Source organism: Salvelinus fontinalis, chromosome 30 (genome assembly GCF_029448725.1).
Source record: "Salvelinus fontinalis isolate EN_2023a chromosome 30, ASM2944872v1, whole genome shotgun sequence".
Lineage (NCBI taxonomy): Eukaryota > Metazoa > Chordata > Actinopteri > Salmoniformes > Salmonidae > Salvelinus > Salvelinus fontinalis.
Window position 1 is genome coordinate 37772752 of NC_074694.1, and position 25909 is coordinate 37798660.

General features: G+C 42.8%; 1 protein-coding gene across 14 annotated transcripts; it reads left to right on the top strand.

The window, feature by feature from the left end:
* Nucleotides 1–145: 145 nt before the first annotated feature.
* Nucleotides 146–25746, top strand: LOC129829165 (SUN domain-containing protein 1-like). 14 transcript variants are annotated; one of them, XM_055890754.1, is made up of 23 exons: nt 146–461; nt 2030–2132; nt 14784–14987; nt 15093–15322; nt 15454–15735; nt 15936–16058; nt 16370–16507; nt 17154–17234; nt 17550–17669; nt 17778–17876; nt 18576–18669; nt 18761–18822; nt 18977–19131; nt 19262–19531; nt 19709–19810; nt 19916–19986; nt 20083–20227; nt 22257–22565; nt 23356–23440; nt 23662–23777; nt 23961–24128; nt 24326–24418; nt 24594–25746. In XM_055890754.1, the coding sequence occupies exons 2-23, from the start codon at nt 2038–2040 to the stop codon at nt 24708–24710; spliced, it is 3159 nt and encodes a 1052-aa protein (XP_055746729.1). In that variant the 5' UTR covers nt 146–461; nt 2030–2037; the 3' UTR covers nt 24711–25746. The 14 variants fall into 14 exon arrangements, with proteins under 14 accessions (XP_055746729.1, XP_055746738.1, XP_055746727.1 ...); XM_055890752.1 differs by lacking the exon at nt 146–461 and adding an exon at nt 649–1082; XM_055890755.1 differs by lacking the exon at nt 146–461 and adding an exon at nt 649–1082 and having other exon boundaries at nt 15454–15702.
* The last annotated feature ends 163 nt before the right edge of the window (nt 25747–25909 follow it).

Genomic DNA, 25909 nt, shown 5'->3' on the forward strand with positions numbered 1-25909 from the left:
AAATTACACAGCAGTCGTTTTAGAGAGTTAAAATAACATAAAAAGCCTTTGTCAGTGATAAGAAAGCGAAAGCCCTCTGTTCAACTCCAGTCCACAGGGAGCCGGCAAAGCACCAGTGAAGTGTGTTTACCGCCGGCATAAAAGAGAAGAAGATATACGTTTACGTCACCGTTGACCGCGAAGGAGAGGACTGTTGTCCATACTCGTGTGATATTTAATTTTCGTTCGGGTTTTATCATGGTTATTTTTAGAGTCCTTTGTAAATGAAATGTTATTTGTAAGTATTTTGAGATTAGTTGTATTTGGACGGTTTTGGAGTGCTTATCAAGAAACATTTACTGTCAAGCTGCGACAAGAGTGAACTAACGTTAGCTAACCGGTCACCTGTCAACGATAGCTAGCAGCTCGTCCATCGAGTGGCAACATTTACCCGTATATGTAAATAATTTAGCTACATTAAGGTAAGCGGACATATCCATGAACAGTATATAATATTAACTACTTTGGCAAACCGCATGTATCCCAAAACAAAGTCACGTCTGGAAGTTTGACAGTTCATTTTTCGCGGGATCCCGCCCACTGTAAATTACCATTGGACGTGAGGCTCCCAGCCTCCTTTGAACCGTGTAATGATTGGTTCAAATTTGAAAAGGCTACTGAAGTGACTTGACATTTTGCCTGCCTGTACAATTTACAAAGATGATTGTGTGTAGCAGAGACCGGTGTGTACATGAGTAGCACATTCTGGATGAGAGAACAAACAACACTAGTACTAGCAACGAGCGGTTATTTCTCCCGCTTTGTTGGGGAAGCCATTTTGGAATTCTGAATTTGTACTGACTAGGGATAATTTTTTTAAAGACAGTTGATAGCTGACTCATTTACTCTTTTACCTACTGCAACGTGCCCACACTTTGAGGGATACTGTTTATATTGGGTAGTTTGAGGTTGAACAGTGCACCTACGCCCACTGGCTGCTCTACACCGTGACTCACGAGTCTGAATGCGGCATGAAGTCAGCTAATTTTCGCTGCAGCTCTCCTGATCTTATTCTGTGGATTTACAAGTTGTATTTACAAAAGGCAAGTTAATGATGTATTTGACTACACAAATGGAGAGTAGCTTGATAATTGGGCTACTCTTTACTTCACACTAGGTCTGTAATTAGTCTGTTTGTGAACCTCACTGATACTTTCTTGTCTAAATTCAGTCTGAAACCTTTTCTTTGTTTACACTACATGAGATGTGACTATGGAAGTTAGGCTAGTTTACATAGGGTGACAGTTCAGAGTAGTTGTTTATTTCATTCATAGCCATACTGGTTAACAGTACCTACCTGGGCGGCAGGTAGTCTAGCGGTTAGAGCCAGTAACCGAAAGGTATTTGGTTCGAATACCCAAGCCGCTAGGATGCAAAAAAATCAAGGAATTTATTTAACACTAATTTGCTCCAAGGGGCGCCGTACTACTGTGGCTGACCCTGTAAAACAACACATTAAACTGCATTATCCGGTGTATGTGACGATACACTTTTTAAAAAATGTTTTGGGGGGCGAAGTTCTACAAATATTCTCATTGTTATTTTTTATGGAGAGATGTTTATGTACGTGTAAAGATGAGGATTGCTTATTACGTCTTTAAAATGGGTCTGGTTTTACCATGCATTTCTGGACAACTAATGTCCGCCGGATGTCTGTGGTTCCGAGTAATACAGGTCCCACCCAGCCCTCTTATCACTCTGTCTGGGTGTGACTTGAGTTAACTCCAAGGCTACTATTGCACAGCCATATACTTAAGTGCCATTAGAAAATGGACCCTGACATGATGCAGCAAAATATCTAGTCTCTGAGTGTCTTCTGAGGTGAGGTTATTAAGCAGAAATTGGTTTTGGGGTGAGCAGTTACTCCTTAAACATTATTTCTACTAATTTAACTGCTACCTTTGTTAGTTAGGCGCTCATAGTATTGTTTGAATTGATGGGGTGAATATGTACTACTGGGTTGTAAAGTTTCATGGTTTGGCTCTTGCAGTCTCATTAATGAGAAAAATTGGAGGCTGGACAGGCATGGACCATTCAAAAGTGAACTCACGCGCCCCACCTCCAGGGAACACTGGCTATACCTACTCTCACAGGTGAGTGTGCATGCAGAGCCGCCAGTCTCGAGGCCCTGAAAGAGGGATGTCCTGAATGATTTCTATAACTTTCCAGTTAAAGGAGGGGTTCCAAAACCTCTTCACTCGTGACCCCCCCTTCCAGCATTGGAACAGCTTGTGCCTGCATCAAGTATTTTTCTAGAGAGGGTTGAGCCCTACAGTTTAGGAACCACTGATTTAGTTGATGGTGAGCATGAATTGGCTTTTTTTTGTGTCAAATACCCTAGAGGTTTTTGCTTTGATCAAGGGCTTGTTTCAACAAATCACACTGGTAGGACTTGCATAAGTTTCTCAAATGTAAATTTTGATTTGAAATGTTATTTGAGTAACTGTAGCCCAAGGTGGTTTTCCAGGATTGCCCTTTCTGGCTAAAGTTTGCCTTCTAACAAAATAAATATCACGATTTAGGTGTAGATTAATGATTTTATTCATATCGATTCCAGCTCTCATTCTGAGCCGGGTTTATATATTATTATGGAACCTCTCCATGTGTATTTGGCAATGTTCCCCTTTTTGAAAAAGAGAAGTGCAAAGCGGTTATGTGTGTCACAGACCCACTGGTTTGTTCTTTGTGACTGGGTGTGTCTGTTGTCATGTGTGACTCAGAGAGAGGGTGTAGATGTTGGAGCTGTTGCATGCGATGTGACAATATTAGCCATTTTATTTCACCATCTGCTCTTAGTACACACAAGCATGATACATTTTTCTCAGTTCTTTGCAATTGCGTTCGGTCTAGCTGAGCTAATAAAACGGGAATGTTTTAATTTCACTGATGCAATATTCCATTCATACGCCAAAACATATAAACAAAATCATTCATTGTGAAAGTTGATAGGCCGTTCATATAGTTTGTGTAGTACTTAGTTAAATTTATAAAATCAGTTATTGTTTTCTTGCACAAACAGAGAGAAACACTTGGCAAACACAAACATTTCTCTCAAAACACAGGGATGTCAATTCGCATGGGACTAGTATTATCAGAGGACATTGGAGTTTGCCAAAAAAGGAAGTTATTCTGCCTGGAATTGTTACACTCCTGCCATGGCAGATTCGGACGGGACTCAAATTACAGATGTGGTGTTTTGTGCACATAATTGAATTCCCCAGTAAAACTTATCCCATCCGAATAGGGCAAACTAGGGCCTGACCTATAGCCAGGGCCTGTCTTTGCCGTTCTGCTGCCATAGTCAAGACCAAAAAATGCTGCCCCCGCAAAACTAGAATAGTCCCAGTAAGCAAAATGACATTGGAAAGACTAATAAAATACGTGTTTTCCTGACGTTGGGTTAGTTTTCAGTTCTCATTTTCAAGTTAAATACTTATTTTCCTGATGTTGCAAATATGTATTTTAGATATTAAAATCGGGCACATTTTTTTTGGTTTAGAACGAAAGCTGAAAATAAGTAATTTTATAGATGTCTGTTTGGACCAACTCAAGGCTGTTCCAATTTATAGACATCGATATTTGGTCTGGTACATAGACAATGTGTGTGGATGTGGCAATCAAGGCCGGTCCAGAACTGCTTCAAAAAATTGAGTCTGCATTGGTCCGTGCTAACTTAGGTGTTACCTGAATTGAATTTTTATGAATGCCTATCTATGTGGTAGACATACCGTTTGTAAAATGACTTCCAGACAGGTATAAAAAAATAAATAAAAAAAAGACTTCCAAAAGAGGTCGGCCCATGCTTACTAGGGTGTAGCCTACCATGTCAACCTGCAATGGATTTTTATGAATTCCCATCCTTGTGGTAGGCCCACCATTTGTAAAACAGGCTATTGCATTGGCTTTATTAGTCCTGATTCCTGTGACTAATCAATTTGGCCATTTATGCTCTGAATATCTGCTACCCAACTTTCAGGAGTTATCGCAAGCCTATTTGCAGTGTGTTTACACAGCGGGAAATGCAATAGCATTTTATTTTTCATCCGCTTGTCAAATGTAGTTAAAACCACTGATCATGACAATGGGGTGAAACTCCTGCACAACAGTTGATTGTACGGTCCATATTGTCCATTTTACTTTGACCTGTCATGTTTTTACGATATGTTGCTTTGTTAACATGACGGGTCTTTTTTTGTTTGTTTTTGTTTTTTTGCTTGAGTGCCATTTTAGGTTAGCTGATTTGAAATTGAATAATGTGCATGATGTAAAACATGTCCGTCTCGCTACATTGTCATACATTTTATCTCCAGCCTGTAGGCTACAGAAAAGGCCACATACTCTTTCTACCATATTGTATATCTGCTACATGATATGTTTATTTTTTGACTAAACATTGGAGCGCAGCAGAGATGTCTCTCCAACAGCGGCCTTCGAGAGGCACTCAGGAACTGGACAAGCAAAATATTTTGCACTTTTGACGAAGTGGGCACTGCTTATCCAAGGGCGGCATCAGCGCTCACCTAAAAAGCCCATGTGCCACTGGTTGAGAGAAATTGTTTTTGGGCAGAATTATGTGAGGTTTTATGTGTCGTTTTGAGTTGCGTCTCGGTCAGTTTAGCGGCAAAATATTTATAGGTTGCTCAGGAGGTAAAGGGAGAGTCAGATTTGTTAACAAATCTGACTAGATGTGGATAATACTGGAGATCAAGAAAAAGGTCAGGAGCAAGTGCTGCGTGCATATTGTGTGTCAAACAGGTGCTGTATTGACTACAATATAATTTCTGACTGTTTGGAACAATTGTAAACAACACCAAATTAAACTATACGCATACCAGAGAGTAACTTAAAAAATAAATAAAATTAAGCCTTTATTACAGCAGACTAAACAGTCAAATTCATTCGTGAATCGAATTTCCGAAATGGAACGGTTTATTTGTTTATACAAGGCTTGCTTTTGTGTTTTAAAACAAATGGTTGATTGCATTTCAAATCATGACTGACTCATATGCTCTGTGATGACATCAACAAATTAATGATTGCTACAGTAGCCTATAGAAGTATTGAAATATAGGCCAAAGTAAGTTAGCACATCCAGTTACCTTAAAACCTTTTCTCAATAGGGGGGGGCGCTGTTCTCACTTTGTAAAAAATCGTTCCCAAATTAAATGCCTCGTACTCAATTCTTGCTCGTACAATATGCATATTATTACTATTGGATAGAAAACACTCTAGTTTCTAAAACCGTTTGAATTATATCTGTGAGTAAAACAGAACTCATTTTGCAGCAAACTTCCTACCAGGAAGTGAGAAATCTGAAATCGGGGGCTCTGTTCCAGAGTCAGCATATCAATTTGCATGGAATCTATGGGTCTACATGCACTGCATACGCCTTCCACTAGATGTCAGTAGGCAGTGAGAGTTGGAATGGGGTGTATAGCTCTATGTGAGGCTGAACAAGACCTCTTGGAACGGTGGGTCCAGTCTTTTCACCATTCAGCTTGACGCGAGAGGGAGCTCGGGATTGCGTTCTGAAAAGCTTTCGTTATAGGCGTTAGATATATCCGGCTCTGATTTAATTTGATATATGTGTTAAAAACATCAGGTAGTTATATCAGTATATTGCGATTTTCTATATATTTTTTTGTTATGCGTTATTGTGTGTTGGACAATTCTGTGGCGCATGGCCAGCTTTGTTAGCTAATTCGACAGATGAAGACGACATTCTACAACCGAACAACGATTATTCTGGACAAAGGACAACTTGTACAAGATTCTGATAAAAGCTCATCAAATAGTAGGAACCATTTATGATGTTAATTTGTATATCTGTCAAATGTTTAGACTTATATTCCGCCATTATTTTGGGCGCTCTCTTGCTATAACGTAAGCTGTATGTCGTACTAACGCTATTTAAAAAAAAATCTAACCCAGCGGTTGCATTAAGAACTAGTGTGTCTTTCATTTGCTGTCCAACCTGTATTTTTTTAGTAAAGCTTATGATAGTTATTTGATTTGATTAGTTGCCTCCAAGATTTCTCTGGACAATTTGTTTGTATTTTGACTACTATTCACATTGTTCAACCACGAATTGTACCGCTAAATATTCACATTTTCGAACAAACCATATGTATTGTGTAATATGATGTTATAGGACTGTCATCTGAAGACGTTTGAGACGGTTAGTGAATTTTTTTTATATCTTTTGCTGGTTTATTCGCTATCACTAACGTGCCTTGAATGAATGCGATTGTGTGGTAGGCTATTGTAGTAAGCTAATATAATGCTATTGTGTTTTCGCTGTAAAACACTTAAAAAATCTGAAATATTGGCTGGATTCACAAGATGTTTGTCTTTCATTTGCTGTACACCGTGTATTTTTCATAAATGTTTTATGATGAGTATTTAGGTATTTCACGTTGGTTTCTGTAGTTATTTTAGCTGCTTTGGTGAGACTTGTGATGGTGGCTGCAATGTAAAACTATGATTTTATACCTGAAATATGCAAAAAAAAAATAACAAAACATATGCTATACAATAAATCTGTTTATAAGACTGTCATCTGATGAAGTTGTTTCTTGGTTAGTGACTATTTATATCTTTATTTGGACAAATTTGTGATAGCTACCTATACAGTAAAAAAATTGTGAAAATATGCGGTTGGGTCTTTTGCTATCGTGGTTAGCTAATAGAAATACATATTGTGTTTTCCCTGTAAAACATCTTAAAAATCGGAAATGATGGCTGGATTCACAAGATGTGTATTTTTCATCTGGTGTCTTGGACTTGTGATTTCATGATATTTAGATGCTAGTATTTACTTGTGGCGCTATGCTAGTCAGCTTTTTTACTGATGGGGGTGCTCCCGGATCCGGGATGAGTACCAAGTAGAAGTTTTAATCCTCAGGTCCTCACCAGACATCACTGGCAAAAACGTTGCCTATGGGCACAAGCCCACCGTCGCTGGACCAGACAGGACTGACAGTGTTCTTCATTGAGTCGCGGTTTTGTCTCACCGGGGGTGATGGTCGGATTTGCGCTTATCGTCAAAGGAATGAGCGTTACACTGGGACCTGTTGGATCATAGGGTGAGGGCTAGGGCCAAATGTCTGGGAACTTGAAGTGCCTTGTTGGAAGAGTGGGGTAACATCTTACTGCAAGAACTGGCAAATCTGGTGCAGTACTTAACGCAGATGGTGGCCACATCAGATATTGACTAACTTTTGATTTTGACTCCCACCTTTTGTTCAGGGACATATTTCATTTCTGTTAGTCACATGTCTGTGGAACTTGTACAGTTTATGTCTGTTGAATCTTATGTTCATACAAATATTTACACATGTTAAGTTTGCTGAAAATAAACGGGATTGACAGTGAGGACTTTTTTTTTTTTTTTTTTTTTGCTGAGTTTGTTGTTTTGTCCTTGAGCTGTTCTTGTCTATTGATGTTCTGTTTTGTGTGGACCCCAGAAAGATTATCTGCTGCTTTTGCAACAGCTAGTGGGGATCCTACTAAAATACCAATACTTAAGTACGTTTCTTTAAAAAACTATATATATATATATACACTGCTCAAAAAAATAAAGGGAACACTTAAACAACACAATGTAACTCCAAGTCAATCACACTTCTGTGAAATCAAACTGTCCACTTAGAAAGCAACACTGATTGACAATAAATTTCACATGCTGTTGTGCAAATGGAATAGACAAAAGGTGGAAATTATAGTTAATTAGCAAGACACCCCCCAAAACAGGAGTGATTCTGCAGGTGGTGACCACAGACCACTTCTCAGTTCCTATGCTTCCTGTCTGATGTTTTGGTCACTTTTGAATGCTGGCGGTGCTCTCACTCTAGTGCTAGCATGAGACGGAGTCTACAACCCACACAAGTGGCTCAGGTAGTGCAGTTCATCCAGGATGGCACATCAATGCGAGCTGTGGCAAAAAGGTTTGCTGTGTCTGTCAGTGTAGTGTCCAGAGCACGGAGGCGCTACCAGGAGACAGGCCAGTACATCAGGAGACGTGGAGGAGGCCGTAGGAGGGCAACAACCCAGCAGCAGGACCGCTACCTCCGCCTTTGTGCAAGCAGGAGCACTGCCAGAGCCCTGCAAAATGACCTCCAGCAGGCCACAAATGTGCATGTGTCAGCATATGGTCTCACAAGGGGTCTGAGGATCTCATCTCGGTACCTAATGGCAGTCATGCTACCTCTGGCGAGCACATGGAGGGCTGTGCGGCCCCACAAAGAAATGCCACCCCACACCATGACTGACCCACTGCCAAACCGGTCATGCTGGAGGATGTTGCAGGCAGCAGAACGTTCTCCACGGCGTCTCCAGACTCTGTCATGTCTGTCACATGTGCTCATGTGCTCAGTGTGAAACTGCTTTCATCTGTGAAGAGCACAGGGCACCAGTGGCGAATTTGCCAATCTTGGCGTTCTCTGGCAAATGCCAAACGTCCTGCACGGTGTTGGGCTGTAAGCACAACCCCCACCTGTGGACGTCGGGCCCTCATACCACCCTCATGGAGTCTGTTTCTGACCGTTTGAGCAGACACATGCACATTTGTGGCCTGCTGGAGGTCATTTTGTAGGGCTCTGGCAGTGCACCTCCTTGCACAAAGGCGGAGGTAGCGGTCCTGCTGCTGGGTTGTTGCCCTCCTACGGCCTCCTCCACGTCTCCTGATGTACTGGCCTGTCTCCTGGTAGCGCCTCCGTGCTCTGGACACTACCCTGACTGACACAGCAAACCTTTTTGCCAGAGCTCGCATTGACGTGCCATCCTGGATGAGCTGCGCTACCTGAGCCACTTGTGTGGGTTGTAGACTCCGTCTCATGCTACCACTAGAGTGAGAGCACCGCCAGCATTCAAAAGTGACCAAAACATCAGCTAGGAAGCATAGGAAATGAGAAGTGGTCTGTGGTCACCACCTGCAGAACCATTCCTTTATTGGGGGTGTCTTGCTAATTGCCTATAATTTCCACCTTTTGTCTATTCCATTTGCACAACAGCATGTGAACTTTATTGTCAATCAGTGTTGCTTCCTAAGTGGACAGTTTGATTTCACAGAAGTGTGATTGACTTGGAGTTACATTGTGTTGTTTAAGTGTTCCCTTTATTTTTTTGAGCTGTATATATATATATATATATATTTCTGAACCACATTATTGTGTAGCTTGAGGGGGAAATAATTTAATATATTTTATAATAAGGCTGTAATGTAAGAAAATGTTGGGTCTGAATGAGAGCCAGTTTCATAGCGCTTGATGGTATTTGCGACTGAACTTCAAGAACTTTGAAAGTTTCTTCAAGTTTTCCGGATTGACTGGCCTTAATGTCTGCAAGTAATGATGGACTGTTGTTTCTTTGCTTATTTGAGATGTTCTTTCCATAATATAGACTTGGTCTTTTACCAACTAGGCCTGTCTTCTGTATACCACCCCTACCTTGTCACAACACAACTGATTGGCTCTAATGCATTAAGAAAATAAATTCCACAAATGTAATTTTTAAGAAAGCACACCTGTTAATTGAAATGCAATCCAGTTGACTACCTCATGAAGCTGTTTGAGAGAATGCCAAGTGTACATAGCAGTCATCAAGGCAAAGGGTGGCTACTTTGAAGAATCTAAAATGTATTATGATTCGTTTAACACTTTTTTTGTTTACTATGTGATTCCATGTGTTATTTCATAGTTTTGATGTTTTCACTATTCTACAATGTTGAAAAACCCTTGAATGAGTAGGTGTCAAATTGAGTGGTACTGTTTTGGTTATATTTTTTTTAAACAATTGCTACTGCCCGACCTCGAGCAATATCGGTCGACCTGTAGCTTATTGACCAGACCTTCGACCTGTCTACTAAATGGGTCAGACCTACATACCACACAGTAGTTATAGGGGAAAATGCTGTTGTATGCCCGACGTAAAAGTCATAGTGAGAGGGAGGGCAATTTTGGGGAATATATCAGTGACCAGGTTCGGTGATAATCTAATCCCTAGGCTGACAAATAGTAAGGAAGTGATACCGTCTGTAGTAACGGGATGTCGTGTGTTCTAGAGTACATTTTTATTGTGGGATTGGATGGAAATGGCTGGTCAGTGATTTGGCTTGATTGATTAACCTGGCTGCACAACTCTTGAGCAAATGGTTAGTCTCCAGATGTGTACTTAGGCGTGTAGCTTGTAAGTAGCCCTAGGCTTGCTTGATGCAGCGCAGATCTGTGTTTCTGTAGGAAAGATATCCCTGGCTGTTGCTGTCTTATTGTGTTTGCTGATCCCTGCTCATGAAACACGATTGTTTGCACAATCTTTAATCAGGATGGAGCTTGTCAAATCAAAATGTATTTGTCATGTGCTGAATACAACCGGTATAGTATTTACAGATTAATGCTTAGTTACGAGCCCATCCCCAACAATGCGGAGTTAAATAAAAAGGAAATGGTAACAACAAAAATGAGGCAATATACAAGGAGTACCAGTACCGAGTAAATGTGCAGGGGTACGTGGTAATACACATGCAGTGGTGGAAAAGTACCCAATTCTCATGCTTAAGTAAAGATGCCTTAATAGAAAATGACTCAAGTGAAAGTCACCCAGTAAAATACTACTTGAGTAAAGGTCTAAAAGTATTTGGTTTTTAAAATGAACTTAAGTATTAAATGTAATTGCTAATATATACTAAAGTAAAAGTATAAATCCTTTAAAATTCCTTATTAAGCAAACCAGATGGCACCTTGTTTTATTTTAAAAAATTAATAAAATTGTGGGTACCCAGGGGCACATTTCAACACTAAAACGTCATTTACAAACAAAGTGTTTAGTGAGTCTGACAGATTAGAGGCAGTAGGGATGACCAGGGATGTTCTCTTGAGTGTGTGAATTGGACCATTTTCCTGTCTTGCTAAGCATTCAAAATGTAACTAGTACTTTTTGGAGTCATGGAAATTGTAAGGAGTAAAATGTGTTTTTCATTAGGAATGTAATAAAGTTATCATGTATGTATGTACAGATGCCCCAAAATATGTAAGTAGTACTTTAAAGTATTTTTACTTAAGTACTTTACACCACTGTGTATAAGTGACTAGGCAATTAGGATATATTGTAAACGGTGTCAGTGTAGTATATATGGGTAGAGTCTAGTGATTGCAAGGAATTTGGTGCAAAACAATTTAAAATTAATAAAGGGGGTCAATATAAATGATCGGAGTAGTCATTTTTGATTAACTGTTCAGCAGTCTTAAGCCTAGTGGGTAGAAGCTGTTCGGGTGCCTTTTGTTCCCAGACTTGGCGCTCCGGTACCGCTCGTCATGCTGTAGTCAGACCTTTCGCTCTGCTTGGGTGGCTGGAGTGTTTGACAATTTGTGGGATGTGTTGGTCAGAAGAGGGAAAGATTTGAAAAAGTCACAGATTTCCTGGAGTTGGCCTTAATGAACTATTGATTAACACTAAGATAGTGATAGACAATCAAGAATGGTATTGAGGTCTGTCTACATAGAAATTCCTCTCTTGCCATTGGTTCTTTATCACTGTATGTTTTGGAATGAAGTTGCATGTCGTGATAGTTTTGCGTCTGAACTGAAACAAACCAGGCAGTGTGCAGCAGCAGAGGGGTAAGAATCGTGACAGCCTCCTGTCTTGTCCTTTTGTGTGTGTGTGAGAGGAAGAGTGACTGCTGCACCCACTGGTCTCACTGAAGCTGTTCTGGGCCTGGCTCTCCTTGCCCAGACCCCAGTCTGGGAATTTGGGTGGGACTGCCCGGGATGTCTGCTGAGGACACACCGCTGTCCCACGCAAGGGCCTAGAGCACACTGGCAGGAGGAGCAGCAGGGCAGGCAGAGGAAAGCACATAATTGGCTCTGCCAAGGCCCTGTGTAATCCTGGATAGGCTTTACTTAGCTCGGGCGTCAGCAACAGGTGGGCCAAAACTGTCCCACAAGTGTTTAATTAAATTTTTTAAAATTGGGCTGCAAGGTTTTTTCCACAAAAATATAACATTTATTTAGTAAGATATTTATTTTTGGTAAAAACATGGCAAATCACCAGAAATTCAGCTAAAAACGAGTTTCATTTAGGAAATCTGTTTGCCAAGTATTCCCACAAATAAAGACCCATACGGGGCGACAGGTAGCCTAGCGGTTAAGAGCGTTGGGCCAGTAACCGAAAGGTCGCTGGTTTGAATCCCCGAGACAACTAGGTGAAATATCTGCGCCCTTGAGCAAGGTACTTAAGCGATTAGGGTTCTGTTTGTCGCTGTGGATAAGAGCATCTGCTAAATGACTAAAATGTAAATATGTGATTGTGTCTCAAGGTATGGAATTGTTATTTTCTAAAATAATCATCTCTTTTTGGGCTTAGTTGTGGTCAATATGCAGTGTACAACTTTATAATTATGTTCCAGCCCCCGACTATCCGCTCTGCCAAAAATCGGCCTGTAGCTAAATCTAGTTTCTTACCCCCGATTTTAGCGCGTGACGAGAAAGACGTAGTGGGAGAACCAGAGAGCTGGGTGAGTTTATTTTTATTTATTTTTACTTAGGAAAGAGCCCTGTTGGTAGTCCTTTGTTTATGGACTACCAACAGTTGTTTATAGAACAGTTCAGCAGTTCAGGGACTCCCTTCTCTTCCTCCTTTTGTACAGTCAGTTGCACTTAAGAACTGACCTCACTCTTCAGATTAAAATGCATAATGTAAGGATTGGTGTCATTGTTTCACAGAGGGAGGGCGGGGGGGTTGTTGAGTAGGTAAGTGGCTCGTCTGTCCCTGGCTACAGGAAGTGAACAGTGTAGCCTAGGTTACATACAGTAAGTAGTGTTCGGTTGCCTGAGCTCTCCTGGCTCGCAGGATAGTGTGTGGATTGTCTGTGTGGCTGTCCATGATGTTTGTCCGTGTGGGCTTTTCCCTGGGATGAGCGACGGTGACGAGGGGTGGACTCTGGAGAGCTGGGGTTGGACAGATCTGTGTGTATCATCCTCATTTCTGTTTCATTACCTTCTTTGTGTGTGTGCACTTGGCTATGTTTAGACAGCAAGCAGGGTCACTCCTATGTGCTCACCTTGAAGGTTGTGTGTGTTTTCATAGGGATTAGGTTTCAGGCTGTAATAGCCTGTCGTGCATTGTTTTGTAAAGTTATTGTTACACTGTGCTAGCTATTCCCTACTTGGACTTCAGTTAGCCTTATGATCTTATCTGTTGCAAGTACAGATTTTGAAACGGTTCCATAGTCCAACAATGTGAATGCCGGACAGAGTTGTTCCTTGAGAGATGGCAGCAGCAGTTAGCTTGTTGTTGTTGTAAGGTTAAGTTGGGCATTGCCTAATAAACTAGACTGATGCCAACCTGGTTACAGTCTGAGATGATGCCGTTTTTTGTTTGGAACATTTCATCTGAACAACCTCTACAAGCCAGAATGTTGAATAAAATGTAATTGAAAAAGTTGATGTTAATACTCAATACCAAGGCATATTAGCCGAAGTCACAGAATGGTACTTGATCCAGACATGAGCTCAGCTACTCCTCTGAATCGTTGGGTGTCTTTTGAGTTCAATATCATTACATTCAAACATTTTTATGAGACAGCCATGTATCCATTAATAAACCCAATTACACAATTTGACTCTTACCAATGTCACTACTTCACATAATGGCATTTATTTATTTGAATGGTACATCTCCATTGATAAACTGGGTACATCAAGATGTAGCCTAGGTCTATTCACAATGCAAGTGAATTCATATTCAGGAGGAGTGTGTGCATGCGTTGCCTTATTGAGCTTGTGTTGGCCGACGTCCCGTGAATCTGTTTCACTTCCATGTGGGACTTATTTTATTGTACTGAACAACATTTGCATAGAAGCAGCTTCTTTTATAAAATTGTGCAGGGTCTCCTTTTTTAACATGTAATCTCATTCATAAGCAAAGAGGGGTGTGGACTGTTGGAGCCCTTTGGGGGAGAGGGAAAGAAGTGAGGGAGAGTGCTTTTAAGCGAATGAATAATGTTTTTGGTGGTAATCAGCGTATTTAGCATTTCAAAGGTACTAGGGTAGTGAATTAATGCTATAAACTTCAGCTGTGTGCTAGCAAGGAAAGTTAGCCTAGCTGGAAGCTACAGATATCGTCTTGCGTTGTAAAGTGTTCTAGTCTGTATGAACATTCATTGTTTTGCTCGGTTTCAAAACTTACGTGTCGCAAGTATTCATGTGTGTTAAGTTCTGTGCATCTTGAGGGAGCTAACATGATGCAGCCCAGACTCCGATTGCATGCTTGCATTGAGTGGAGCAGGCACGGTGCGCTCCGTGGGGGACATTGGCTGCGAGACACAATTTACAGAAGCACTGAAAGTAACAAATTCTAGTCCCAAACCGTTTTTCATGTTCTAGTGTACAGGAATTCTGGTTTACTGTTCGACACTGGACAGGGGAATACAATGGCAGCCTCAGTTTAATCATTGTGCTGGCAGTACAATGTTTCCTGCCATTGGGGACCAATTGCACCTTCCCTGTTTTTGTATTTGTATATTAGCTGTAAAGGAAGTTGGATCATAGGATCTACTTTAATATTTGTGTGATGTATAGGCTACATAATATGGTAGTACATTTTTGATTAAGTGCCTTTTCAAGACACCAAGGACAATGAAAACCGAAGGCCATTGCCAATCGATTGAATCACTGATTAGAGGCTGCCACTTGTTTGTTTTATTCTAATCTAATGCATTCCTCCCATCTTCTCTTCCTTGTGTTGCTCAGCTCCAGCTACTCTACAACAGCCCTGGACTTTGAGAAGGAGCACAGGATCACTCCCGTCTTAGAGTCTCCCAGGATGTCTCGGCGGAGCCTGCGTCTGCACTCCACCACTGGTCTCTATGGTGATGACAGCCTGGACTCTTCTCTCAACCACATGTACCACAGCGCCTCCTTCAGTGCAGGAGGAGCCAGTCTCAGAGATTCCAAGTAAGTGATGTTGCTGGCCGCCCTGGGGTTCCTTCTATGGATTTGGGCCCAGAATGTTACATCCAGGGTTTTCTATGTCTAATCTGACTGTCTGTTCTCTCCCAGGGCGTTGAAGAGCAGGAGGTCTCAGCAGCACTCTGTCTCCTGCTCCCAGTCTCTGCTCCTCACCACGCCCCGTAAGAGCCAGCATGGCTCCCAGCAGCACAACAGCAGCCTGCACAGCGTGGCCGCCAGCGACGCCTCCCTGCTCTCCTCCATGCTGGACAAGTCGTGTATCCAGGAGCGCACGCTGGTCGAAGGCTTCTGGGGCTTGGATGATGACTCTGAACTCAAAGGTAATTTTTTAAAAAGAACGTATCAATCAGTTACTTGAACTGTCCGCAACATCAGCCTGTGTCTTGAATGGATTCCTTTACAATGGGCGATTTGTGTATTTAAAAAAAATGATCAAATCTGTGTTTCTTAGAGCGGACCATGACAGACTACAGTATGTGTGAGGCCAACGGAGACATTAACTCGGCACAGACCCAGACCTCCATGGTCAACGGTAGTTTCTGTAAGGACCGCACGATCCACTCGGACAGAAATGACACCTACTCCAAGCACTCCTCAACTTCAGCCCGCTCTGCCACCAGCAAGCAGGCCCTGACAGCGCCCGCCGCCTCCCCTCCCTCCACCATCTACGCCAGGGACAAAAGCCGCAAGTACAGGACGGGTGAGAGAGGCAGCCATAGAAGTACTATAACGTGTATGTCCTTAAAACGTGCGTTGTATCTGGGAGTGTGAGTTTTGCCTTCCCATTTCGTTTTGAAGGAATATCATACAGTGTAGATTGTTGTCATTGCTTGATGCGTGAGTTTTGGAATTTCTTTTCATTTTCTTAACATTTTGACATGTTTTGTGATTTGTAAAGTGCATTTTGAACAAAGTGGAATTGATTTTATTCAGGTGTGCTGGTGTCCTTCTCGGACACGTGTGTGCGCGTGAGCAGGAGGGCAGCAGCCTCTGTGGCGTCCGTCTTCTCACTGCTCTTACAGAGTGTGCTGCTGAGGTCACGTAAAGAGGGCAAAGGTATCAGGCTCTGCGCCGGCTCTGCCTCTTGATGTCTTTACAGCGCCAACGTTTCCTCTCACTCTCTATTTCTCACGCATCTGCCTGGCAGCTTCCCACTGTTTTGTGTCATGAACGATGACGATATCAGATAATTCACAGTTTTAGATTGGGAGTGGGGCTCAACTTTCTCCTGCACTCTGTAAAAGCGGCTTGTGCAGCCTGCCAATAAATCTGACAAAGCATGTTGCTAAAGCTTAACATAATCATGCAGTCTGGATCATTCTTTTTAAAATTATTTTAATTTAATTTTAAATACGCTCTTTCTCTAGGTGTCCTGTGGTCAGCTTTAGACACCTGTCTGAACCATAGCAGGAGGGCAGCTGCCTTCACTGTGTGTGTAGTGACTCTGCTCATACAGGCTGCTGTGCTGAAGATGGGCGGTGTGGGTAGAAAAGTGGTTAATGGAGGTATTCCACAGCTTTCTTTTTAGAGGCTAACCCAAATTTTTGTTGTTGTGGGGGCTGGGCATCCACAAGGTGGGTGTTGAGTGTGTGATTTGCATGGGTCTATACTTGACACTTGATTTCAGGAATCTCGCTGCTTGCAGTGCACCAATTCTACATTTCACTCTTGCTTTTCACTCTGTTTTTGAATAGAAAATGGTGAATGAGTCTTTCTCCTGCACTGTACTGAACCTGCACTGACTCTGTAGGTTGCAGATGCTGTGTGAATGATCATGGTGGCTTTCATTGATTAACCTAAACTCAAACTCCTTGTCACCTGCTTCTGACTGTTCTCCCTCTCTCTCTTTCCCTCTTTTTTTTTTAAGGGAGAGAGAGGCTGACACTACCACAGTTTATCCTGCCTACACCTTTCTCACTCCTTTTTACATCACGCTACCTTTATATTCTGGTGTTTTCACTTGTTTGACCACACAGATTTCACCCTCTGTGTTTCTCTTCCAAACAAATGGGCTGCTTTAGCTGTTGCCCTGGTGACATGCAAATGCTCTCTCTCGACTCACTGTTCCTCAGCTCCGGTGAAGGGAAAGAGGGATGTTTTGAAGTTTGTCTCTTTAGTTGTTGTATTTGATTTCTTTCTTATTGGTTGCAGCTCACTCCAGCTACTGTGGAAGAATGAATGTAAATGAGTTGGGGACTGAGGGGAAACGCATGAATCTGAATGGTGCTCTTTGTAAGTGTAACTGACTTTGACATGTACTACTATGTGTGTGTATTTTAAAATGTCTATAATCGACTAACATTTGGTGTAGTTCGTGAGTAGCCTACATCTTGTGCTGTAGCTGAGTGCTTCTGTCACTGTTGGCAAACCAGAGATGTAAGGAGGGCTTCCTCTTAGCCTTGTGGCTACACACATCTGCCATTTACTTTTGTTAGATTTCTCTTTGTTAGGAGAAATGTCAGCCCTTCTGTTTTATAATTTTCTTTAGTCGCTCAAAAAAATGTTATGTGTTCTTTTGCTGCTCATCCACACTGCTTGCGATAACAGGTGACGACTGCAAAGGGAAGCAGCGCGTGGAGACATGCATTGTCCAATCATCATCATCATCACGGGTCTGCCGGTCACATCATGTGTTGGGGGAACTGTGGCTTGCCACTGCTTACACAGGTTACCTATTAAGCGATCAAACTCTGGCCTATCCTCATACACTTGAAATGAATGAATCCAGTTCTACCTTTTTTAGTCCTTGTTTTTTGTTACTTGGTTGGTCCCCAGGCTCCAGTGTGTTGTGGGTGGGGCAGAAGGCAGGCTCAGCTGTGCGGTCCGTGACAAGGAGGATGCTGTCGGTTCTCTGGTTGGCAGCCGTGTCCCCAGGTCATCATTTTACCATGTTTCAAATAACTCCACACTCTTACCGTGTTTAACCAGCCTCTCAACCTCCAGATAAACCTCTGCTTGGCCTGCATGTTTCCTCCTAGTTCTAGTCTCCCCATGGCTAGCTTGTGTGTCTTCCTACCTTAAAACCTATTAGAATGGTGGCTTGGAGTGTAATGTAACCTTGCGGTTTGACAGGTGCTGCAGACTCTTACAAAATACTGGGACTCATTCTTACCTGTTCCATTTCATTTGCGTTTCATCGTTCTAATTCGCTGTGTTAGACTAGGAAACTGCAAGGTGCTGTCTGCAGAACTGCTTCCCCATCTGTCTGCTGCTTCTGTCCCTCTGGGTGGATTTCGATTTAAAGTCTGTTCCAAGAATGGGAGCAATTTGTCAACAGGCGTGTGATGGAGTACTGCGGTTCAACGGAAGATGGGCTCTCTCTAAAAAATAAAAGAAGTTCTCTGCTGCACTCTGCATCTACGCTGACAGAGAAGAACACTGTTGCTCTATCGCCCCTGTCTGTAACTAACTCCGTAACCTGCACTTTATTTATCTCCTCGCCTCTTACCTCATCTGGTGAATGTACTTAATTACCTAATCTTTAGTGCTGTGTGGAAATGCCTCTACCCCTCCCACCTCCTGAAGAACTTCCACTAATCCGCTCTCCATGGCTTTCTTTTATTGTGTGTTCAGGGAAGGCAGCGACCGGGGCTTTCTGGTGGCTGGGGACTGGATGGTATCATCTGGCCGCCGTCATGTCGCTCCTCAACATCTTCGTCTTGACACGGTGAGTCTCTTGGGGCTGCTGGAGTAACACTCTAGGCTTGTGGATGGGATACATGTGATCACACTAACAAGGGTGTTCCTGTTTTTCATAGGTGCCTTCCCAAGCTCCTCAAACTCCTGCTGATTCTGCTCCCATTCCTGCTTGTCCTCCTGGGTGAGTAGCACCGCTCTTGCTGTCCGCCCCGACGCCGTGCCGCTGGTTAGCCATATTCCGTAGTACTGTGCAGTCACTTACTCTGACAGATTTCAACCGCGTTCCACTGCAGACACCTTTTCTGTCTCATTTATCCTCCTCTGGGTTCTCCCAGCTCTGTGGCACTGGGGTCCGTCCAGCCTGCTGTCTGTGTTGCCTGCCATTAACATCACTGAGTGGAGGACGGCCTACTCCCTCAGTCAGAACCCTCTGGAACCAACCAAAGACCGCCAGCCCATCATGGCTCAACCACCACCAGCTGTCTCACAGGTAGAAGTGGTATTGATGCTCGTATTCATTCACCATTTATGATGGTCTTACGCAAGATGACAATCTAATTCTATGGATGAGGCTAGTTGCACAGAATAGCTGACCTCTATCCTCCCATGTATGTGAGCAGCCAGGCAGTGTGCTGGTGTCTGTGGACTCTGAGCGCCTAGCGCGGTTGGAGCAGAGGCTGGCCCAGCTGTGGGAGAAGGTGGAGCGAGGGGGCCGAAGGCAGGAAAACCAGCACAGGGAGGTGCTGAGTCTCTACCAGTCTGTACGAGAGCAGCTGGACACCCAGATGGACAAGGACAGCATGGGGCTGTGGGTGTCTGGCCTGCTGGAAGAGAGACTCCTTCTGCTGAAGAGGGGGATGGAGAAGGATGCAGCACTGCAGAGAGAACTGGTGAGGTCATCCTGGTTGGGTTGTTAGGGATTCATTTTATCCAGCATATTCATTTAGCTTGTAATGAAAAGTAAACAAGTATAGAATTCGGTACGCTTACTTGGTTAGCTTTTTCACTTTTTTTTTTTAGCCTCTCTGTATGCTCATTCATCTCTACTCTCTTCCTGTGTTGTTCAGAGTCAGGAGATTGGAGAGCAGTATGTGGTGCAGCAGCAGGGCCAAGAGTCTCGTCTGGCTCAGCTGGAGGTGCTGCTGCAGACACTGACTGCCAAGACAGAGGTACAGACTCAGAGCCTATACTCATCTCTATGCACATACTTTACTGTAGAAGCTCTTAAGTATTTGTTGTCATATATCCATGTTATGTTGATTTTACGTCTTCAGGAGGTGCAGAGGAGGCAAGCAGACACTTCCAGTGCTACACCTGCACTGCCACCAGTTCCTGTGCCAGTCAAGTGAGTTCAGCACATAACCCTTTTGGATTGTATTAATTCAATAAAATCATGAGTGGTGTTGAATATTCCTCCTTGTGACAATGTGTGCTCGTTCAGTATGGGTGTGGACAGCGAGTCCCATGATGCCTTGCTGGCGGAGGTGCAACTTCTAGAGGCGACGCTGGGGGGCATTAGGAAGGACCTGCAGGGGGTGATGGGATGCCAGGGCATGTGTGACCGCCTGGACACACTCCATGAAACGGTGAGTTGCTTGCTCTGTACTGTACATGCATTGCTCCAGTATGTACCAGGGCTTGACATTAACTTTTTTTAGGTTATAACATTTTTTGATTTTTTTTAACATGTCCAAAAGCTCAAGTCACTTGGTTTGTAACACCATAGACCAAAAAGGTGACTGAAAATTGGGTTGTATGATACAAGGAACCACTGTACAAAATAACCTTCATTATTATCACTGGTATTGACAATGGAAGGCTGCTGGTCTCTGATCCCATGTAGTATATCTACCTGCTGTTGTGGCCTTGAGCAAGGCACTTAACCCGCCACAAATTAGAACGCTGCACTGACAGGCTACTGTATAAAGCACGTTGTCCGTCAACCTTCCATCTGGAGAGCTACTGGGTGTGCAGGCTTTTGATCCATCCCTGCTCAAACACACCAGACTCAGTTTATCAAGGTCCTGTTTAAACATTTTTTTTTTAACAATGTGGTGTGTTCGAGCAGGGCTGGCGCAAAAGCCTGCAAACCTAGTAACTCTCCTGTACGAGGGTTTGCCACTCTGCAACATTACAATTACAACCAAACACTTATGAAATAATTCCCTCATTCAATTACCCAGGGATCAAATGGCTACGGTGTGGGAGGTAGCTAATTATACTGAACAAAAATATAAATGCAACATGCAACAATTTTTTTTGTAAAAGAGTCAGTTCATATAAGGAAATCAATCAATTTCTATGGATTTCACCTGACTGGGCAGGGGTGCAGCCATGGGTGTGCCTGGAAGGGCATAGGCCCACCCACTTGGAGCCAGGCCCAGCCAATCAGAATGAGTTTATTATTTTTATTTTTTCACAAAAGGGCTTTATTACAGACAGAAATATTCCTTAGTTTCATCAGCTGTCCGGCTGGCTGGTCTCAGATCTCGCAGGTGAAGAAGCCAGATGTGTAGGTCCTGTGCTGGCGTGGTTACATGTGGTCTGCGGTTCAACAAATTTTATTTGTCACTTGTGACGACTACCTTACAGTGAAATGCTTACTTACATGCCCTTATCAAACAATGCAGTTTTAAGAAAATAGAGTTATAAATATTTATAAACTAAATAAACTTTACAAAAAAAAGTAACACAATAACATAACAAAAATGAGGCTATACAGGGGGTACCGGTACCGAGTCAATGTGCGGGGGTGTACAGGTTAGTCGTGGTAATTTTTTACATGTATGTAGGGATAAAGTGACTATGCATAGATAATAAACAGTGAGAAGCAGCATTGTAAATGACCCTCTGTAGCGCCTTGTGGTTGGATGCCGAGCAGTTGCCATACCAGACAGTGATGCAACCGGTCAGGATGCTCTCGATGCTGTAGAACTTTGAGGATCTGGGTACCCATGCCAAATCTTTTCAGTCTCCTGAGGGAGAAAAGGTGTTGACTTTCTTGGTGTGTTTAGACCATGATAGTTTGTTGGTTATGTGGACACCAAGGAACGTGAAGCTCCGGTTGTGAGGCCGGTTGGGTGTACTAACATATTCTCTAAAATGACGTTGGAGGCGGCAAAACTGCATATTTTAGTGGCCTTTTGTCCCCAGCACACAGTGCACCTGCGTAATGATCATGCTGCTTAATCAGCTTCTTGATATGCCACACCTATTAGGTGGATGGATTATCTTGGCAAAGGAGAAATGCTCACTAACAGGGATATAAACAAATTTGTGCACAACATTTGAGAGAAATAGGACCGTGAGGAATGTGAGCAAAACATTGCATCCGGTTTTGTACAAATCATTTATTTTTTTGACTTGTTCATTCGGACAACTTAAATCTATAATCTGCTTGTCCAACAATTATTTTTTTTAAATGTACTTTCCGACGAGAGTTTAATGTCGAGCCCTGTGTACCTTTCCAGATGTTCTCTCCCATTCCTTTGATTAGCTGGTCCTGTACAGACACTCAATATTATTTAGTACTGAGATGATTTTGCTGGAGTTCTTTATATAAATCCTATCTGTTGACCTCTGTCTGGTGTCTGTCTCACTGTGTGGTCGTGGCAGGTGTCTGAGCAAGTGTCTGCCCAGGTGAGGACGGAACTGCGGGCCCTGTTCTACCGCAGCGAGCAGGTCGGAGATTCCCAACCCGGAGAAAAGGAGCTCCCAGAGTCCCTGCTGCAGTGGCTCTCTGAGCGCTATGTAAGCGGGGCTGATGTGCACGCCTCTCTGACCTCACTGGAGCTCAGCATCCTGCAGAACGTGACCCTGCAGCTGGAGAAGAGCAGGGCCAGGCAGGAGACGCTCAGCACTGAGACTGTCACTCAGACTGTGATGCACACTGTTGGAGCCGCAGGGGCCGGGATGTCCGAGGAGGTACGAGGTTTGGTTTGGGGAATTTTGTGAAGAAAGAACATTTGTCGTTTTTATTGGTCTAATAATTTTTTAATTAAGAAATCGCTGAGGCATTTCCTGGTTGCTAAAATTTGAAGAGTGTGCCTAAATGAACAAGTATAGTGTAGAGCAGTGTTCGCCAACTGGCGGACCACGGGTGGCCGTTTTCTGGCCCCCTAAGTATTCCCATGCGTTATAGAGCGCAACGTGATCATATACATATGTAAGCAAGGTTTATAATGCTTATGTCTTAGTCAAATTTAATTTTATTTTTTAAATGTGGGCTTCTTGCTGTCAATTTGCAGTCCAGAAATGATTTGTAATTATGTTCTGGCCCCCCGACCATCCGCTCAAGAAAAAAATCGACCCGCGGCTGAATCTAGTTAGTGATCACTGGTGTACAGAAGCATTGTACCATCTGATCCCTGGTGTACAGAGCCATCTATTTCACAGCATTGTACCAAGCATTGTACCACTGCTGTGAAATATATTTTCCATAAACAAAAGGTTATATTTTCAGCTGGTGTACAAAACCGGAATTAAAAGACGCGAAAGTTAAACTTAAAAGCAGAAAGCATTTAAATGGCGCACAGAGAACCGATCAACCGCTTCTTAGACTTTTTCATTGACTGCTCTAACTCTCGTTTCGGTGAATTTGGTTGGGTCACCCAAAAAGTTAAGATTCAGTGTTTTGGATTTGAAAATGATTTTAAATGCAATGTGATAGTCTGCACTATTCCATTTCCTCACTCTTCCCTTCTTCCTCCTCCAGCACGTACAGCTGGTAGTGAAGAACGCTCTGAAACTCTACTCCCAGGATCGGACCGGCCTGGTGGACTATGCTCTGGAGTCTGGCGGTAAAGTTTCACAGTTGTGATGGGGTGTGGCGACTAGGCTTTAAAAAATAATTAATTGTCTACTGCCTGTTATTTGAATGATCTGTTCGTACTTTGTACAGTAGTTCCTGATATGACAGGCTTTAACAATGCCCTTGTTTTAAAATGGGTGTGGTTGACATTGTGTACAGTCGTGAAAGTGACATGCGATATCATGGCTGTGTGTTTTTCTGTGTCTGCAGGCGGCAGCATCCTGAGCACTCGCTGCTCTGAGACGTACGAGACAAAGACGGCACTGATGAGTCTGTTTGGCCTCCCGCTCTGGTACTTCTCCCAGTCTCCTCGTGTGGCCATACAGGTACGACTCAAGTCATTGCACCACATGAGACTACTCTGAGTTTTATGATCTCTTCGTGATTTACTAGATTCATTACATCGGGAGAGTTTCAGTTCCTGATACTGCCTTGCCAACACATGGAAGACCTTTTCAAAAGTAGTCCATCCATAACCTAGTTTAATCTTGAGCTCTCTTACACTGCAGCCTGACGTCCATCCAGGGAACTGCTGGGCGTTTCAGGGTTCTCATGGTTACCTGGTGATTCGGCTCTCCATGAGGATCGTTCCCTCTGCCTTCTCATTGGAGCACATCCCCAAAGCCCTTTCGCCAACAGGCACCATCAGCAGCGCCCCGCGCCAGTTTACCGTCTATGTAAGCCACCTCAACTAGCCTGCTTACCCAATTAACATTCATGTCGGCTATTACTGTCTCAGCCATTCAGAAGCACACACCTAGTAGACACTCAAGTCTGTCACATTTACTGTGAGTGTGGTCTGGTGAGGCACTACTGATTGACACATTTATTTCTGTGGGTCTCTGCTGTTTTCTAACTGTGTACTCGTTTCCAGGGTCTGGATGATGAGAACCAGGAGGAGGGTAAGTTACTGGGCAGCTACACCTACCAGGATGATGAGGATGCGCTACAGACTTATCCTGTCACCGTAAGTACACTTCAACACTACCTCAAGGGGCTTGATTGGCCAGTGGAAGATGTTAGTAGTCCACATGGCGTTCATCTCTAGTATGATTAGAGATGGTGACTTGGCAAGTTTTAGGTCTTGATACTTCTTATATGGCGTGAGTCTAAATTGAGTGTCTTCTGCTATCTATCCACAGGAGGAGAATGATAAAGCCTATCAGATCATTGAGGTTCGAGTGCTATCCAACTGGGGTCACCCGGAGTACACCTGCCTGTACCGCATCAGAGTTCACGGTCAGCCCAGTGTCAACTGATGGCACAGATCAGACCACCCTGTCTGCATTTTAATGTTCTGCAGATGACTGGAGCCAATTATGCGCACACGTAAATATGCTTGATCCACAAAGTTTATTTGTGCACTAACTCATCCCACCAGGACAGAGGCTCTAACAGTGACCACAGGTCTGAATCTGAAGCATGGCCACTGGTGTCTGACTTTCCAAGGACTATCACACAACCACTAATAATTTATTACATTTGTAAAACGGCTTTCATTTGACAGATTAATCTCAAAGTAACATTGGGCTCCTAAATAGGGGGGGGGGGGGGGAATATGGATGCGATTCTGTGCTTTACTACATCAGAGAAGATTTTATTGGTTAAGGAATGTTTCAAGTACATTTTCTCAGTTTATTTATACATGCGCTATATGTGTTATGAGACAACTGAATTCATGTGTGTTGAGCCCTTGTCGCTCATGGTGAAACCAGGGCCCATATCCACAAAGCATATCAGAGTAGGAGTCCTGATCTAAGATCAGTTTAGCCTTTTAGATCATAATGATTAAGATCATATGGACAGATCCTAGATCAACACTCCTATAAAATGCTTTGTGGATATGGGCCCAGGTTCTACCATGTTCTCTTACGAACAACGGAAGAATGTAAACTTGTACATTTTGTCAATAGTTTGTCATTTTTAAGTCTACTAATATCAGTGTTGCTTTGAAATATGTATATGCTGCAATTATAAAATGTTATTGATTTGTTAGCATTTTTTAAAGGGAATTTACCGCTCAAGTAAGTTAAGGATATCTTGCACTGGTCCTTTCAGCCACAGAAGTCAGGTGTTTAGCCCTTTATTGAGTATCTACAAGTGCCCAGTTGTAAATCTCATTGTTTGTCCCAAGTTACTGAAATGCCAATCTGTGTAATATATTTTTGTAAAGGCTTTTTGGACTATTTGTAAATGGTCTTGGGACTATACAGGTTAATTTTCTTTTATAATTTTATTTGTCTTTTGTACATAATTGTAATGTGTAAAATGTTCAAATAAAAACCTTGATTTTGATTTATGTAGCAGTCATTGACTTGAGTTTAGCTTTTTGTGTATATATATATATATATATATAACTTTGAAAGGAAATCAGGCAGAATAGTTTCAACAAATGTGGAAATGTTTTGTCATGGCACACCAGCAGAGTTTGGTTGCAGACTGATGCGCCACCCTTCTT

Excerpts from the sequence above, each read along its gene's own strand:
- LOC129829165 (XM_055890754.1), top strand. The coding sequence starts at position 2,038 with ATGAGAAAAATTGGAGGCTGGACAGGCATGGACCATTCAAAAGTGAAC. Across the intron at positions 17,670-17,777 it reads GCTTGCCACTGCTTACACAG|GCTCCAGTGTGTTGTGGGTG; the intron begins GTTACCTATTAA and ends GTTGGTCCCCAG. Across the intron at positions 22,566-23,355 it reads GGGCCGGGATGTCCGAGGAG|CACGTACAGCTGGTAGTGAA; the intron begins GTACGAGGTTTG and ends TTCCTCCTCCAG.